Here is a 17,588-nt window from a genome sequence, read left to right on the forward strand (position 1 = left end):
CTAGAGCCCTGAATTTCTGAGTGGAGGACCCAAAAGGGGGGCACCAGGGAACTGAAAAGAGCAGGGGAGATTGCAGAGAGGGAGGAGCTCAGGAAAATGACTCTGTATCATTGTTTATGAGCTTCTGAGCCATGTATGTCTGGATCAGGTCCTAATTAGCATACTGAAGATTTTGACAACTAAAGTGATGCATAGAGCACCACCCAGGTCCCACCATGGTGCACGCCTGAAATGGAGCCAAAGAGCAGTATAGCTTCATTGAAAAGCTGAACTGTCATTGGAACCACAGCCCACAGCAGGGGGACCGGAACTTGCAGACTGAATCTAACCAGGTTGCACCTGCTAAAGCAAAAAAAATCAACATTTTTGGTAAGACTTAAACAACATCCAGAGTCTCATAATGTAATATTCAAATTGTCCACAGGACACAATCCAAAATTACTGAACATACAGAGGACCATAAAATTTTCAACCTTCCTCAGAAAAGACAATTAACAGACACCAAGGATGAGATTTCACAGATGTTGGAATTATCGAAGACTTTCAAGCCAGCTGTTCTAAAAGTGCTCAAGTAAGCAATTGCAAACCTCCTTGAAATAATTGTTAAAATAGAAAATCTTCACAAGGAAATGGAAGATATCCACGGCAATTTTAGAGCTGAAAAATACAAAAACCATGCTAAGAAACTCAGGGGATGGGACTCATTAGCAGAATGGAAATGACAGAGAATGTGTGAACCAGAAGATTGATAAATAGAAATTATCCATTGTAAACCACAGGGGAAAAAAATGAACAGAGCCTCTGGGACACGTGGGGCAACAAAAGGTTGAATGTTTGTTGCAGCAAAATCCCAGGAGAAAATAAAGAGTGTGATGCTGGAAAAATATTTGAAGAAATCATGATTGAAAACTTCCCCAAGTTTGGTAAAGGTTATAAACTTACACATTCAAGAAGCTGAACAAATCCCAAACAGGATAAACTGAAAGAAATATGCACCCGAAGACATTGTAAACAAACTGTTGAGATCTTAAGACAAAGAAGATACCTTGAAAACAGCCAGAGAAAAATGACTCATTATCTGTAGGCGAGTCATGATTTAATACTGCAGGTTTCTCAGCAGAAACCATGGTAGCCTTGAGAAGTGATGAAGTATTTTGAAGGTACAAAAGAAAAGAACTGTCAACCTGGAATTCTAAATCCAGTGAAAACATCCCTCAGGAAGGAAGGTGAAATAAATATGTTCTCCAATGAAGGAAAACTAAGGGAATTCATAGCCAGCAGACCTGCTGTAGAAGAATGGATAAAGTTCTTTCGAAAGAAGGGTGATGTTCTGGTTCCACCCCAGCACCTGTGCTCATGGCCCCCCTGCATCATCCCTACCCTGCTGAACCGAACGTAGCCAGCAGGTGTAAAGAATGGACTGCCCACGTGACTCATGCTATCATTTTTCAATTTACAAAGTAAATGCAGAGACTTCAATATACAAAGTGACATTCAGGGCCAATGATGTTTCTGAAAACTGAGTAGAATAAAGGACTTGCACACTCAGGGGAGGCAGTACACCCACCTGGCTGGGGAAACTGCTGAATTTGATGATAACTGGCATCCAGGTCCCACAGAGAACTGTTGAGACCCAGTGAGAACAAAATGGTACCAGTGTGGACTAGGGTCCCACTCTGAGGACAGAAGGTACCAGAAGACTCTAGACAGTGGGCCTGAACCTGGGGGTGGGCACAGCTGCCGGAATACTCTTAATCTCCACCAGCAGAGGTGACATCCTCAGGGAGCTTAAAGGCCTTTAATGAGTAGGAGCCGAGGAACTGCAAAATGGCAGATGCCGTGGGTAGCTACACAAGTGATTGTCAAAATCATCTGGGGAGAGGTGGGGGTGTTTTCTTGGTCAAGATGGCTGAAGAACTAATTTTATGGCTTTTCTTCTGACTCTGTGTCTCTCTGTAGACTGGCACAACCTGGAAAACATGAGCTATAGTTATTATAAGGATGATCTACAAAGAGTACAGAAGTTTGGAGAAGATGAAGAAAAATACCTGTGCTCCTGTGACCCTCACCTGATTATCTTCATATTAAAAGGAAAATAAACCTAATGAGGTCAGAGGACCTTTTCACTTTGCATGGATCATAGTCATTTTCCATGTTCCTACACCATCTCGATTCTCATTAAATAACTGCTTAGTAGTCCACTAGCTGGTTGTGCATTCATTTCTTTAACAACTCTCTCACTGTGGATCATTTAGATTGTTTCCACTTCTTTGATATTTTGAGTAAATGCAACAAAACCCATCAACATTCTTCTTTTTCCTTCTTTGAAATTGCTCTATTCTTTCTGGATTTTAACTTACAGCAAAAGAAGTAGGGCTGGACCTGTGTGTGTGTGTGTGTGTGTGTGTGTGTGTGTGTGTGTGTGTGTGTGTGTGTTTGGGGTGGGGTATATTTTATTTTTAGAGAGAGAGGGAGGGAGGGAGAGAGAGAGAGAATCTTAAGAAGGCTTGCAGGATTGGGACAGCATCCTGAGCTCCTGCTCACGAGACTCCTTGTACAGAGTCCTGCAGCCCAGAGGAGGCCAGAAAATGTCCTTTCCCTTTCCTGCATTAGGAGGAACTGTGAAAGACTTTGAAATGAGCAAAGGGGATTAGTGGGTGTCCTTTCAGTGGGACGCTGGGCATGGATCCCATGCTGTTGAGGTCTGTGTTTCTGACTGGGCTACTTTGTAAGCCATAGAAAACTGGCAGTCCCTCAAATAATTCTAGTCCATAGAAACATCAGTGAATATTGTCCCCGAAAAATACAACCATTTTCTGTCCTGGATAACAGGTTTTTCCAAACATTGCATTTTATTGGCCTAAAGATACAACCCAGTTTTGTGTCTATCAGCAAATTCATTTTGGCATTCTTGACTGCCTCAATGTGTCTGTCCTTCAGATTCTCCTTTGCAATGATATGACATCTTACTGGTCTCTTTATTAATGAGTAAAATGACATCTTTGATGTGTGTTCATTTATATTTCTATGGCTCATGTCTTTTCTTTGAAAATGATATTTTACCATCCACTTCCCTGATGATTTACAAATTACTAATTCAGATCAGACCTTTGTCACCCATTCCCCATAGCTCATTTCATATTAAATTCCAAGTCTTTCACCGTCCCCCATCCCAACACACACACACACACACACACACACACACACACACACACACACACACACTCATTCCCATCTATACCCAAGATCCCCTGCACACCCAGAACAAAAACAGTGTTTTTTACAAGATGTGTGTGTTCTGCACTAAAAACATATGCATCTGGGCATTTGGCCAGGCTTGGACCCCTGAGATACGAAGCAGTCTTTGAGACCAAACTGTAGGGACTGAATGAGGTAATGACCTCACGAGGGAACAGTATAATGTGTTGTCTCTTCAGAGTCTGTTTTACACTGAATGCTGACTTCAGTTCAAGTTAAAGAATTGCCAAGTCCTCTTCTTCTGAGGACTTTCCTGGCATCGTCTTTCTACCACCAAGGAAGCTGGCACTAAGGGTCTGCTGCGTAGCTCTGGGTCAAGGATGGCCCGTCCAGGACCGGTTATAGATTTGCCAACATTCTTTCCAACGTCTGTTCCTTTGGGGCTGCATGTCCGGCTGCATTAGGCCACCTGGGGCCTTTGTTGGATAAAAACTTGAAATTCCTGGAAGCCTTGGCCAGGAGGCATGACAAGGCTACACTGTGGGTGGCTGGTGTCAGATTATCTCCAGGTGTCCCCTTGAAATAGTTTCTTTTACGGACCCCTACAGAGACCCAACGGAGGGATTGGCCCAAGGAAGGAGAGCTTCTGCTCCGAATAGCTACCAGAATCACCCAACATGCCCTGAAATATGTCTCTGAGATATGGTGAGACCCAGGGGATTGTAATCACAGGCTCCTCTCTAGACCACTGCCACCCAAGTGTGGTCCAGGCTCTACCATGCTGGTATCACCCGGGAGCTTGCTCAGGCCCAAGGCCAGACTTGCTGAATCCGAATGTGTGGGTTACAAGATTCCCTGGTGATTCATATGCACTCCGGAATCTGGAAAGGCTGGGGTGATGGAGGTCACACTACCTGGGAGCGATCAAGTCTGTGAATCTCGTTAGCTGGGGAACTGTGGGCCCGTCACTTCCACTTCTCAGGGCCTGTTTCCCCATCTATAAGAGGACAATAACCTCTGTACCACGGGGCCATGGAGAGATCCAAGGGATGTGAAAGCACCGACTGGCATTGCCTCATAATTTGTTTAAAGGCCAAGGGAACTGCAAGGAAATCCTGGTGTGGGATGGGGTTGGTATCCTGTGGGGATGCGCGGATGGAAGGCTCCATCCCAAGCTGCCTTTCTGGTCTTTACCCAGACAAATGAGTGCTCCCTACAAGCAGGACACGTTCTATTTTTGCAGGGGAGCCCCGCTGGGGCCCCAGGCCCAGGATGGCCAGGGCTGGGCCATGGAGCTGACCCAGAAGGTCCTTTCACTGCCACTATGCACAGCTGCAGAGAAGTTAGCCTGATGCCCGACCCTCATTTCTCAAGCCTTCTCTGCAATCATCTACTGCAGGGATTTGTCCTTGGGCAAAATCCAAGTATCAGGCTTCCCTCCTTGAAGGTCCTGAGGATTAAATGGAGCCCTTTGTGCTCGATAGACACAGGGAACAAGGGGGCAGAATGAAATCATTTTAATAGCATAGCAACACTTTAGGACCAGGCGTCACAGACGAGGAAAATGTTTTGTCTTCCATTCGTACAAGTCTGGTGAGGCGTGAAGTTGCCCTGGACAATCTTACAGACATATTTTTCTCACTGAAAACTTAATAAATAGATACTTAAAATGTCAAACTTCAGAGACAATGAGTTATGAGTGTGATTGCTTTCTTATTCTGCCTCATCTGAGCCAGGAGGTCGCTTCCTGGCATGCTGACAAAGGCGGGGTCCCTTAGGAGGGGTACTCATACTCCTCAGCACTGCGCCGGCCAAAATCCATCCAGCCCATGTAGTCCCGGTCGCTTATCCTGTGACTGGGGTCCAGGCTCTGCAGGTTCTTAATGACAGACATTCGGCCAGACGGAGCTACAAGGGGCAGGGGAAAGAAAACAAGGCCATTATATTGAAGAGCATCGCTAATTCAATCTGTAAAGGAGAACAATGAGAAAAGCCAGACACTACGTAACAGGCACCTTCTTAAAGGTATCAAAGAGCCATCAAGTAGTGGGATTGCTGGACCAAAATCTAAGTGAAGGACCCAGGTCTGGGTAAAAAGAGAGGGTAATATTTATTAGCGATGGGTATGGCTTTCAATCTGTAAGGATTTAAGTGGATTCACTGACTATGGGACCTGCCTCAATTTCCCTACTCCTAGGGGTGTTTTCTCTTATGTAGCTGGCCCTCAGCAGATGCCAAGCAAGAATTTCCTTGGTACTTACCCGTTGCTGAAGTTTGCCCCTCAAGATCCCCAGCATACCTGAGTACTCTTGTTAAGGTAACACAATTACAAAATTTTGATGTTAGAATGGTTTAAAAAAAAATGGGGTCAAGTCGCACTGCTAGACAAATACTGTTTAGAAATTAATTTGAAAGCTACCTTCTTTTTAAAAAATGATACTGAGAAAAAGGCACACTGTTAGAGTAAAATCTTACTTCAGTAACACTCAAAGAAGAGTGGGCAGAGAAGTAATAAGGAGGTTATTTCATTTATTCCTTTTTTTTATTAAAGATTTTATTTATTTATTTGAAAGAAAGAGACACAGCGAGAGAGGGAACACAAGCAGGGGGAGTGGGAAAGGGAGAAGCAGGCTTCCCGCTGAGCAGGGAGCCCGATGCGGGGCTCGATCCCAGGACTCTGGAATCATGACGTGAGCTGAAGGCAGACGCTTAATGATTGAGCCAACCAAGCACACCATTTATCCCTTTTGACTAAAATGCAATAACTGAATGAGCAATGGGCCTTTGGGGATGGGAGTGAAGTCCTCAGGAACAGGATGGTTCTCATGTGTCATTCACATTGAGGGAGCAGGGACATGAAGAAGCAGTTCCTTTAGAGACATGTGACATAGTCTTAGCCCACAGATCACAGACAGTGGCTTTCTGGATAAGAAATCTGTATAGTGGCTTTTTCTGTGCAAGCTAAGAGACAAGACATGTCCCTCAGGGACCTCGAAGGGCAAAGCCCAGGCAACTCTAAGAGCAACATGGTGGGAGATCACTCCATGGGGCCACTGTGTCCCCACTGTTTGTGATGCTGGCATCCAGCCCTACTGTATGAGGCTGCCCTTGCCAACTCTTGCCCACAGGCTGCAAAGAGTCAGACCATAGCTTATTTGTTGATAAATGACCTGACAGGAGCAGCTTCTCTGTCTTACTGGATGACCGAGTAAAGCTAGCTACATTAAAAACCAGAACAATTATACAGAGCAATGTCCCCAACCGTTCTTCACCCCCCAACCCCACCTCAATCCTTTCCCAGCCTTGGAATCAAGAGTCAATCCAGCACATTCCAACCCCTTTGCAGGTATCTCCAGCCTATGCAAAAGGCAAACAGACCTGGCATTGAACGGTTCAACATTTTTCAGGTGAAATATTAGTCATTGCATTCAAAAAAACCTTGCGGATCCAGTTAGTTGTACACAGTTATGGAAATATGGCCCATCCTTCTTCCTGCTGCTGATGAATGCCCCCACCAAAGGCTGGGCACAGCCCCAAGTTCCAGTTAATGAAGGCAAAGTGGCAGCTTCGATGTGTGCAAGCAGCCTGGGTTGTGTGTGTGTGTATGGGGGGGGGGCGGTGAGGGCACCACGTTTTCAGCCCTGGTGGCTGTGCTGGTTACACACCTCAATTTCGCCATTCCACATGCAGTGTATGCATTTACCAGGGTCCTCACTCACTTCCCCAGTGCAACACAAAGTAGGAACTACTACTGGTTTACAGAATTGAATCGAAGAGCCTGGCTCCTTTAAACTTTAAAACCCCAAATGGTCAGTACAGCTGGGAAACTGAATGGCTCCCAGGCCTTCTGGAGAAGGCAGGGTTTTGAACAGTCGGTGAGATGTGCAAAGTCATGTAGGTTATACATTCTCCCCGGCTGCCACACTGACAAAGGGAGGCTAACGGAATTTACTAAGCAGGGCTTCTGGGAGGACTAGCAGACCCTACCGATGTTACAGATGTATCATTAGAGCTTCGCTGGGCATGGGGCAGGTGTATGTTAGATGTCCCCTGCCCCCAACAGACCTGCTTCCCCTCAATCCCTGAAAGCCCTGCAGACAGTTCCTGATGATAAACTCTTGAGCACTCCTCAAAGAGTACATGAGCATGTTTAGAATCTTTAAGCCTAAGTACGATAGAGGGGTAGATTAGCCAGTATGATCTCAAAATATGTAAAATAGTCAAAGAAACTGTACAGGTATAAATATTTATTCCTGGTTCATATTTGTCAAAGAGAAGAGTGTGATTGTTTTCCACCTAAGGCTGCCATTCCCACGTGGGCTTGTTTGGCACAACATTCTAAAGGCAACGGGAGAAGGTGGCTGACAAGGGATGCTAGGAAGAAACTGCCAGCTAAGATTTGTAGCGTAATGCCATGTCAAGTGTCCGTTCTAGGGAAAGAGTTTGGTAACTGGCTTCTTTCCCAGACCTGTTTCTGGTGGCTCTTTCCTGAAGGTGGGGAGGTGGTTCCAGATTATGGCTCAATGAAAAACCTGTGATATTTCAGACTGGTCTGGCTGAAATTCAATCTACATCCAAGGACAGATATTAAATTACTTTGAGACAGACAATCAATAGGGACTCAAAAAGTTTTCAGATTTTTCTGTCATCTGACTAATATTTCCACATCTCTCAATTTAATTAGCCAGAGAGCAAAACAGAAGATGGTAGCTGGGACAATTTCCAAAGAGAGGACAAAATATAACAAATCATCTTCTGTTGTTGTTGTTTCCTTCTGAATTTCCCTGGTCAAAAAAGTTCTGATCTTACCTTCATATGAAACCATCAGAGACTCTGGAAAGCCAAGCCCATCGTTTCCTCCTTGTCTAGTCAAGCCATGAGCTTAAGGTTCAAATCCAGGCCCTGACAGATTGGAGAGTAAGAGAGCCTCCTGGGAAAGGAGCCCACCCCCCACCCTTCCCAGCAGCATTTTCTGTGGTTTACTGTCCAGCTGCGTTGGTCCAGTTTAGCACACTGCCCCACGGCTCGTGTGTTCACCATCAGTGTCCCTGTGGATCAAGCTGGTAGAAAAAAACTGCCCCAGTCCCAATCATGGTTCCTAAGGACCCTACAGATGCATGAGCCTCCCTCTGAATCTCACAAAGAGCTAGAAGGGACTCGCAGAACTCTAGCCTCATCCCTGCTTTACAGGTGAGACAGGCCCAGGAAAGGGATAGGCTGTCAGTATGGCACCCAGCTAGTGAGCCACTCAGTCACCTTATTCCTGGAGACAGCCTTCTGATGCTGAGAAACCTGGCTTGCACGCTACTGCTGCAATTGGGACCATGTCTCCAACAGCAAAATAAAAACAAACAGGTCTCTTGAGTAATCATTTTAAATTACTGCCAAGGACAACTCAAAACTGCTACTGATTCTTTCCTCCTGTTAGGTTCTTTGGTGAAAACTGACACATTGTCACTGCTTTTTCAACTGTTGTAGTCTGAACTCAAGAGCTTTCTCAGCATCGATCCCTTTCTGCTAGGGGTTTCCAAGTGTCACTGTCTGAGTGGCTCCTGGTTCCTCTGCATTTACAGTATTGGGTATTTAGTAGATCTGCAAACCCTTTTAGAGTCCGTAATTTGCTCGGTAATTATCTTTTCATGTCTTCATAATATGGCGTTGAACTTAAACAGCAACATGTGCCAAAAACTAGTTTCAAGAAAGCTTTTTAAAAAAGGTTTTCCTTAATTAATTAAATCCTCCACCCTCGCTCTCAGTTTGCTACAAAGGACGTCCAGAAAATCGTACTGTCCGGCGCAGTGCAATTCGTGGGGCAGGGGGGTGGGGGTGAGGGAAGAAAGTGAAAAACCTTTCAGCTTAACGCGTCGCCTTGTGTTTCCTTCCCCGGGGTTACCCGCCTCCATCAGCCAGACGCTAGGGAGGAGGGTCAGGATTGGGAGGCCCGCGGGGGGTCGGAGTGAGGAATAAGGTCCCTACAGATGAAAGAGCATCCGTACCTTTCCGGGCCTGCTGGATGTACCTGGCCAGCAGCGCGCCCAGGTGCGCTCGGGGCTCGTCGTCCACCTTCTGCACTGCCCTCAGCTGCCTCCGGGGCGCCTCTTCCTCCTGCTGCGCCCCTGGGCCCACCGGGTCCGCCGAAGGGACCGGCTGCGCCAGGGCGCCGGCCGCCAGGACCGCCAGCAGCACGCACAGGCACACGCCGCCGTTCATGGCTGCGGAGAGCAAAGGCGAGGGGACGTGAGCGAAAAGGTGGGCGGATCGCGGGCTCTCGTGGAGGCTCGGGGCAGCCGGGGTACGGAAAAGGGGGCTCAGTCCAAACGCGCGGGGCCCCAGGTCCGCCACACTGGTGCACACACAAGGGCTCGCCAGGCGCCGACGTGAGCCAGGTGGCCACAGCGCGCGTGTCCGGGCACACCCCGTTTGTCTTTTGGGTGAACCACACCCCGTGCCCGGGGAAGCGGACAGAGACCCTGTCTTCTGCCCTGGCTAGCAGAAGAAATGTCTTCTGTTTTCCATTCGTTTCAGAAAGTGTGGTTAGAACGTCTGTCTTCTAACTGGAAAAGCAAGAGATTAAAGCTGGGAAAATAATCTCAAGACAAGACACCGTGGGAGAAGCGAGATCCTTGATAGCTAAGAAGCTTTCAATGGGGGAAATAAAGGGTGAAAAAAAAAAAAAAAAAAAGAAGCACAGCTTAAAATGAGGGAACAAAAAACAAAAGCCATATTTAGAAAGTTTCTTTAAGGTGTATATGGGAATTGGCAATAAACTACTATGCAGAACACAGGAAGGGCTTTTTTAAAAATCAGAAGTATGCTAAAATAAATAAATCTTCATAAAAAATGTTGTCAGAAGTATGCGCTCAGTCTTCTGTCCTTGGCAAAGCGCCGCAGCCTTTTAGATGCACCAGCAGATACGACAGCCGCACGTTTCTATCCCCAAAGCCTGGAATTTTTCTGCAATTTTTAGAAAATGAATTTAAATCTTAAAACCTCTTGATAGTTTATTTGAAGAGATTGCAAAGTACGCTGCACCTCTGTGTAACATCAAGCTAATCCCAAACTGCATGCTAATCCTAGCAAATAGATAGTCCAGCATTGCGTGCGGACGAGAACAAAGGCGCTTTGAAGTCTCCTAAGCAGCTCTACCCACCCAAACCTCCCTGTTACTGACTTCAAGAAATGTCTTTCGAGCTGGGAAGAAGACGCAGAAAACGGATAAATAAAATGGAAGGGGCACAAAACTGAAGACAGCATTCTCAAGCCAACTTGACACTTGGATCCCCCGCGGGAATGCGGGGAACCTACCTTCAGAGTAGGACGCAGCGGGCTTTGCGTGCGTTTCGACGGGAGTGGAGGGGGAGCTGAGCCAAGTTCAGGGGGCAGGCAGGACGCTGTCTCTTAAATAGCCCCTCCCGGTGCTGTCAGCCAGTCATCTGTTTACCCAGCGTTGACGCAGACCGGCAGCAACACGTGCTCAGAGGGCGGCCACTGGGACGACAACCGATTGAAGTGGCTCCTGGGAGAGAGGAGGCAACGGCCCACTGGAGCTGGGTTAACCCCTCGCAGGAGGGGTGTCCCGTGCCCAGCCCCCCCTCTCTGTCGGAGGAGCTTCCTCTCCCAACTCTGTCCCTCTCCCTCTCCCATTCCAGGGTGGGAAACCTGGGTGTCGGGAATATCCTTCAGGTTGGAGAAGCTGCCCAAGTTTAGTCCGCTTTGGGGACCGGAGGGGCCGGAAAGGAGACCCGGAGCAGGGCGGGGGGCGGGGTTTCAGCAAAGTGTAATTCGGAGCTGGAGGGGGTGTTAGCGCCCCTCGGAGCATCCCAAGCAGCTCTGGTTTTTTTTGACCAGTGAGTGGGCTTCCTGGGGGAGGGAGGTGTCTTCACTTTCTGCTCCGCCCCATGAAAAGCCCTGGAGGTTCTCCAGGATTCCGAGGGCAGGTGTTCCCGGGTCAGCGAAAGGGCTCCGGCCGCAGCTGGTTCTTGGAAACCCCGGGCCTCTGTTCACGCAGCTGTAAAGTGAGGATGACACCCCAGGACTTTGCTCAGAGTTTGGGAAAGGGCTGTGTTTTCCTCGGGGCCAAATTACTCCTGCTCGCGGCGCGCGCGGCTCCTGGTCGCCAAGTGGCGCCAGCGAGTGTCCCAAAGAGCCCTCTCTCGGTGTTCCCCTCCGGCAGCGGCATCCGCCCCTCCCACCTGCCTCCAGTCGGGGAGCATTCACACCCAGGCCGGATCCCCGCTCCAGCGCCCGCTGCTCGGCTTCGGCTTGAGGACCTCGCCCTGGTCACTCACCGCCCGCAGCGGGCAGGGGAGGCGCGGAGGCCGTCCTGCGTCCTTCCCAATGCCATCGCGCCCCTGGCTCCCGAGCCAGGTGACCCGTGCCAGGGCGCCGTGGTGGCCAAAGCCGCCTCGGCCCTGAGGCCGTTTGGGTGGGTGCTCGAGTTCGCCGCGTCTCCGCGAAAAGGCACTGGCAATCCCATTTCACAGACGGCAAACCGAGGCGCGAAGAGCTGAGCCTAGCCGAGGATCCACCGCCTGGCCCTGGCTGCCTCGCGCACTGAGCCTCCCTGCCCGAGACCTCCGGGTCGCATCCATCCCTCCTCCCGTCCCGGAACCCTCATTCCTCCCCTCCTTTCCCTCAAGAAGCATTTGGAAGTGCTTCTTTGAAAACTGGCACCTGTACTCAGCAGTGGGGGTCCCGAGATGGCCGGACCGCGAGGACTCTTGAGGGGGTGGGGGTCGGCGTGGGGGGGTTGGCTGGGGGAGCTTGGCGGGGAGACACTTCTGGTTGCATCCCCTTTTCTAAACTCTAGAGGCTGCTGTTTTTCTGCAACCAACAGGCAACATTTCTGAAACAGCTGCAGATAAAATGTTTTCCAGTGGTTTTCCCACGAGGCTGCTAAGGGTTGTGCAGTTCAGTTTGAGAAACCAGTTTGATTTGTGACTGTGGCTAAGACATTTCTGGGAACATAAACTTGTTATAAGACGGAATCACCTAAACGGCTTGTTCAAACCCCTCCAGAGTTTTTGATTCTGAAGTGGGGCCCAAGAAGCTGCATTTCTAACAAGTTCCCCAATGAGGCACCTGCTGGTGGGCCCCTGACCACCCTTCGAGAAGCACTGCTATAGAATTTCCCTATGGTAAGCCAGTGACTTAATGCCCTTCCTTCCATCCATTTAATTAATATGTATTTATTGAACACTTGCTTTGTGCCAGGCATTGGAGATGTAGTATGAACAATGGTGACAATATAATGGGGGAGCAGAAAAAACAAGTTAACAGACACCCCCCTGGTGATTCTGATGTACTGGGGGGACTTTCAGGGTGGAGGAGGTGGGGGATGATCCCAGAGAAATGTGTTGTTTTTTTTTTAAGAAAGATTTATTTATTTGAGAGAGAGAGAGAAAGTGCACAGCAAGTGCAGTGGAGGGGGGTAGGGGCAAAGGGAGAGGGAGAGAGAGAGTCCTCAAGCGGACTCCACGCTGAGTGTAGAGCCTGGGCAGGGGACCCCGCCCAGGACCCTGACATCATGACCTGAGCCGAGATCAAGAGTCAATCGCTCAACCTATTGAGCCACCCAGGTGCCCCCAGAGAAATGTTTTGCTGAGGGGGAGTAAAGGAATGAGGCTCTGATTTTAGAAAGATGAGTCTGGTTGTGATGTGCAAGGTGTTCCAAGCGGGGAGATGCTGTAAGTCAGGATCTGTTAGGAGGACCAGGAGGGATCAAGATAGATTTACATTGAGGATTATAATGCATTATGAAGCCTGTTAGTTATTACAAAACATACTGAACATTATGAAAGTAATGTGTTCATTAGAGATAATTCAGAAAATCAGTAAAAGGAGAGAGAAGAAGAAAAATTCCATCATCCCAAGACAGCCACTATTAACCTCTTGGTGTCTGAGAAGCCTGGAAAGGCAATGAAACTAGTTGACTGAGGCTGACCTTGAGGCTCCCTGTTGTGAGACGGGGGTGGGGTGGGGGGTGGGAGTGCTACTCAAGACCGAGAATTCCGGTGTGAGGGCAGGTTTGCGGCATGCGGGTGAGGGAGGTAATGAGTCTAACATAAGACTGAGCTCATTGCTGGTGCATGGATGGTCCAGGAGCAGGTTGAGAATGAGCCCTGAGCTCAGGACAGAGAGGCACTGGAGGTGTGGACCAGAGTCTTTGGGGGGTGGTGGTGTCTGCCAGCCTGGGAGTCCTAGGGAGTGCCTACGAGGGCAGGCAGAATAGGCACATCCTGAGGAGCGAGAGCAAGAAGGTGAGTGGAGAAGAGGAGGCTGGTAAAGAACCAGAGAAGGAGTGGCCAAGACACCAGAGTAAAAATGCCATAAGGAGAAGCCAACAGTGACAAGGATTATCAGAAGCTGGAAGAAGAGCATAACTTGCAATAAAGTTGTAGCCACTTCACCCCTAGGAATGGGATTCTGAGCAGGGATATGTTACAGAAGATCCTCTGGGAAAATAAAAAGTTAAAAGGGGTCTGAACTCCATGACCATAGTAACGAGTCTTCCTTCTTAATGGGTCAGAGGGTACTAATAACTCTAGACCACTTCTAAAGCAAGATGGGCCTGGACCCCACTTTTCCTGCTAATGCAAATGCATATCTGCATTAAGGAGAATCCATTTATTCACAAAAAGATACTTGCTTAATGCCTCTTAAGGCAGATGCTTTTGGTGCCCTTCACCACAGCTACATATCCCACCTCTGGCTCTAGCTGGGTTTGGACTGGGCAGTTGTGAGCAAACAGTGTTCTCATCTCAAGTTTCTAAAGCACCCCTCTGCAGCTCTCTGCCTCAAAGCTCAGTCCTAGCAGAGGTTTAGTCTGGAAGTACAAGGGTCTTAATATCCCAGAGGATAGGACAACCCTCATCCAGTGGGGGATAGGAACCCATTTCCTGTCCTCTGTATGGACCATTTACAGAAGCTTCTAGAATCTTCTCAAAGTTTCTTTCGTCCAGCAAAGGCCTTGATAACCTCTCTTTAGCTGATTTTTCTTTTCTTTTTTAAAGATTTTTATTTGTTTATTTGAGAGAGAGAGAGCACAAACAGGGGGAGTGGGAGAGGGAGAAGCAGACTCCACGCTGAGCAGCGAGCCCGATGCGGGGCTTGATCCTAGGACCAGGGATCATGACCTGAGCCAAAGGCAGATGCTTAAATGACTGAGCCATCCAGGTGCCCCTTTTTGGCTTTTCCTTCTCCCCTGCCTTACTCCTCTCATTTCCTCACTTTTGTATCTGGTATCATCTCTCAAATAAACCACTTGCCCCCATGGCTGTCTCTAATTTCAGGATAATGCTACTGAAAGCATCAACTGTCCATTAGGCACTGTTGGGATACAACAGGGAGCAAGACAGACAAAAATCCCTCTGCTCATGGTGCTTCCATTCTAGTGGGAGAGATAGGTAATAAACAAGAAAAATACTTGTGTATGCGGTAGGTCATCGATGGGCACAAATGATTCTGAGAGAAGTAGATCAGGTAGAGGGTTTGGGCTGAAGATTTGTGGGAACATATGCAAACCCTTGCTTGAGGTTCCTCTTTTAGGCTCTTTGATATGTAGACCTCATTATGTATGTTAAGGAGAAATGGTTTTGCTTTTCAATGCAAATAAACACAATGGAAGTTGTAATGAAATTTTACCTTGTTTGGAGGTTGTTTTTGTATTTCACCAAATATGAGATGGTAATTAAGTTTTACCCTAAGCCCATCCTCTTGTCTCAGGAAAGGAAAGAGCAAGGGCAGTGCCCTCTCTGTTCCCCACCTGCCCACCCCTCACCCCCTTACCACTGAGTGAGGCTCACCAGCTGGGGCCCAGAACTGCCCATGATGTGGAAGTTCCTTCACGTCATGCAGGGGGCTGAAAGCATGACAACCATATCCAGATGTGGCATTTAAGAGCGAGTAGTGGTGAGAGGAAATTTGTGACTTTAACTGGTTTTAGAAGCTAGATAGTTCCATCTGATTGTGGTGAAAAGAATTAAATGAAGTTCCATTTAGAGTTGGAGAGGCATCCCCAAAGAGGGGTCCTTGCAAAAGATGCAATCATTGCAATGTAGGATTTTTAGCCATGGGAGGTATCTCAAAGACATATGTCCATTCTGCACTTGTAGAAAACTTAGTGGAATTTCCAGGGACATACTAGAGCCTCCTAATTTATTATTCACAGAATTTAAACTTGTTACAAGCAGTTCCGCTTTAAAGGATGTCAGGAGACTATTTGCTCTGATTCAAAAGGTGTTAGTTTGAAGTCTTCTTTTTTGGGTCTTTGAGTTTTTTTCCCTGGAACATGTATTAGAAATGCCGTTGTTTGTCCTGGAACTTTTCAAAGGCCCACCGAGCCAATGTTTCTGCTATCACCTGGGATGATTTGATTGAAAAGAAGGAAGTAGCTGTGGTCATTGTGAACAGTGTTTCCTTTCCTTAATGATGAGTTCCCTTAGAATGTCTTGTCTTAGTTTCAGTGCTTGCAAAGGCAGGGCTGAGACAACACCTGGGAGCAGGGAGTTTATTTGGGAGTGATCTCAAGGAAGCAGGGGTGAGGGGGCAGGGGAGAGAGAGAGGACAATCAAATGCATGTTGATGAGCAGGTTCCTGCTGTGGGGACAGTTCCATTGGGGTCTTTGTGAGACACCTCGTGGAACATGCCTCATATCCAGCCTACCTGAGGCTGGGAGGAGAGCCTAGGGCATTTACCCACCAGCTCCCATGCCCCATTGGTTGAGGGCTGCTCCAGGGGTGTCAGCTCCCCCTTCACTTCTGAATAGACCTCCCTCTCCTGAAGGGCCAGAGAAAGTTCTCAGGTAGAGAAGACAGAAGCTGATGGCAGAGGTGGGAATAGACTTCCAGGGAGCCAAGGGGACTAGCTGGGCTGCTATAACAAAATACCATACATAGACTGGGTGGCTTAAACAATACACGTTTGTTTCTCACAGCCTGGAGGCTGAGAAGACCCAAGTCAGGGGGCCCTCATGGTTGGGGTCCTGTGAGAGCTCTTTTCCTCTCACATGATAGAGAGAGCAACTCTATGATTTTGTTCTTGTTAGGGCACCAATTACATCATGAGGACCTCACCCTCATGACCTCATCTAGACCTAATTACCTTCAAAGGTTCAACCTCCAAATACCATCACATTAAGAGTTTAGGGCATCCACCTATGAATTTTTAGAGGACACAAACATTTAGCCCATAGCAAACTGCAACATACCTGCATGGAAAAGAGGAAAAATCCTCTTTTGCTGGCATTTCTGTAAGGTTAGTGGAATCCCTTAATCTGGGGAGGAAGGCCCTCTCATTCAAGGGTCACAAACCCAAACACCAACAGGTGAGTGAAACAGGCTGAGGGTAAGAAGAGCAACAGCAACATCATAATGATAAATGTCAAATGATGGTTGTGGGTGGTAGTTAATCCCACTGGGAACCCTCAGGGCAAGTGTAGAACTCGTACTTCAGAGTTATCTTATCCAAGTGGGTGAGGGAGCTGGGGTATTTATACACCAATGCCAGTCAGTCACTGGTTGAGGGTGGTTCCTGGGAGAGGGGCATTAATCCCCTAGCGCTCCTGGCCCAATGGATGTGGGGGCCAGAGGGGTTTCCAACTCCCATGGGAAGCCCTTAGGGGAACAGCTGCAGCTGCTGGTTTTGGAAACTGGACCCACAGGCACTATTAAGGTCAGGCCCGTGGGGTGATAGGTGGGGCAGGGACATTGCAGATTAACTCCTTTAACACTCAGTATTAGAGCTTACCATATTTTACCTGAATTTCCTTCAACAGTGCTTGGGACATAGCAGTTGCTCAATAAATCTGTTGACTGACCTCTTTATCTATGTGAATATCTCATCTGCCAGAGGACAGGAACTGTGACTTCTGTGCTGGATGCATGCTAGGTGATCAATAAACGTTTACCAAGTAAACAACTCTTAGTGCGATAGACTGGATATACAAGGTGTTTGGTGGTGAGTGACAAGCCATTAGCTGCCCCTTGGCTGGGTCACTGACTCCCAAATTATCACAGGAACTGTTTTCAGCACCATTTCTTTTTGCCAGGGATGTAAGAGCTGCCAGAAACAGGAGATCGCCTCATGAGTGGAAAATAGGAATGGGGAGAGGTCAGCTCCCAGCCATTGATCTCCAAGCAGAAGGAGTCTTTGCTTTTCAAACTAATACTGAAAAGCCAAGAGGAATGGTAGTCGCTGGGGAAACCGGCTGCCAATGTCCTCAGGCCTGTCCCTTGGCTCACTTTCATTTGTAGAAGGTTTAGAAGAAGGCTTTATGGCTATACTCAGGAAAAGTTAATGAACAGACTCAAGTTCTTTGACCAGTGGCCTGGAGTCTTTGAAATCCTGCCAATCCAGCTTCCCTCTGAAGCTGGGGCCCGTGTGACAGAGG

General features: G+C 47.9%; 1 protein-coding gene across 1 annotated transcript; it reads right to left on the bottom strand.

Moving 5' to 3' along the window:
* Nucleotides 1-4,694: 4,694 nt before the first annotated feature.
* On the bottom strand, nucleotides 4,695-10,689 carry CCK (cholecystokinin). Its single transcript, XM_027585374.2, has 3 exons — nucleotides 10,504-10,689; nucleotides 9,195-9,410; nucleotides 4,695-5,106 (listed from the first exon to the last, which is right to left on the bottom strand). The coding sequence occupies exons 2-3, from the start codon at nucleotides 9,406-9,408 to the stop codon at nucleotides 4,973-4,975; spliced, it is 348 nt and encodes a 115-aa protein (XP_027441175.1). The 5' UTR covers nucleotides 9,409-9,410; nucleotides 10,504-10,689; the 3' UTR covers nucleotides 4,695-4,972.
* Nucleotides 10,690-17,588: the final 6,899 nt, after the last annotated feature.

This window comes from Zalophus californianus, chromosome 1 (assembly GCF_009762305.2).
Source record: "Zalophus californianus isolate mZalCal1 chromosome 1, mZalCal1.pri.v2, whole genome shotgun sequence".
In the NCBI taxonomy this organism is placed as follows: domain Eukaryota; kingdom Metazoa; phylum Chordata; class Mammalia; order Carnivora; family Otariidae; genus Zalophus; species Zalophus californianus.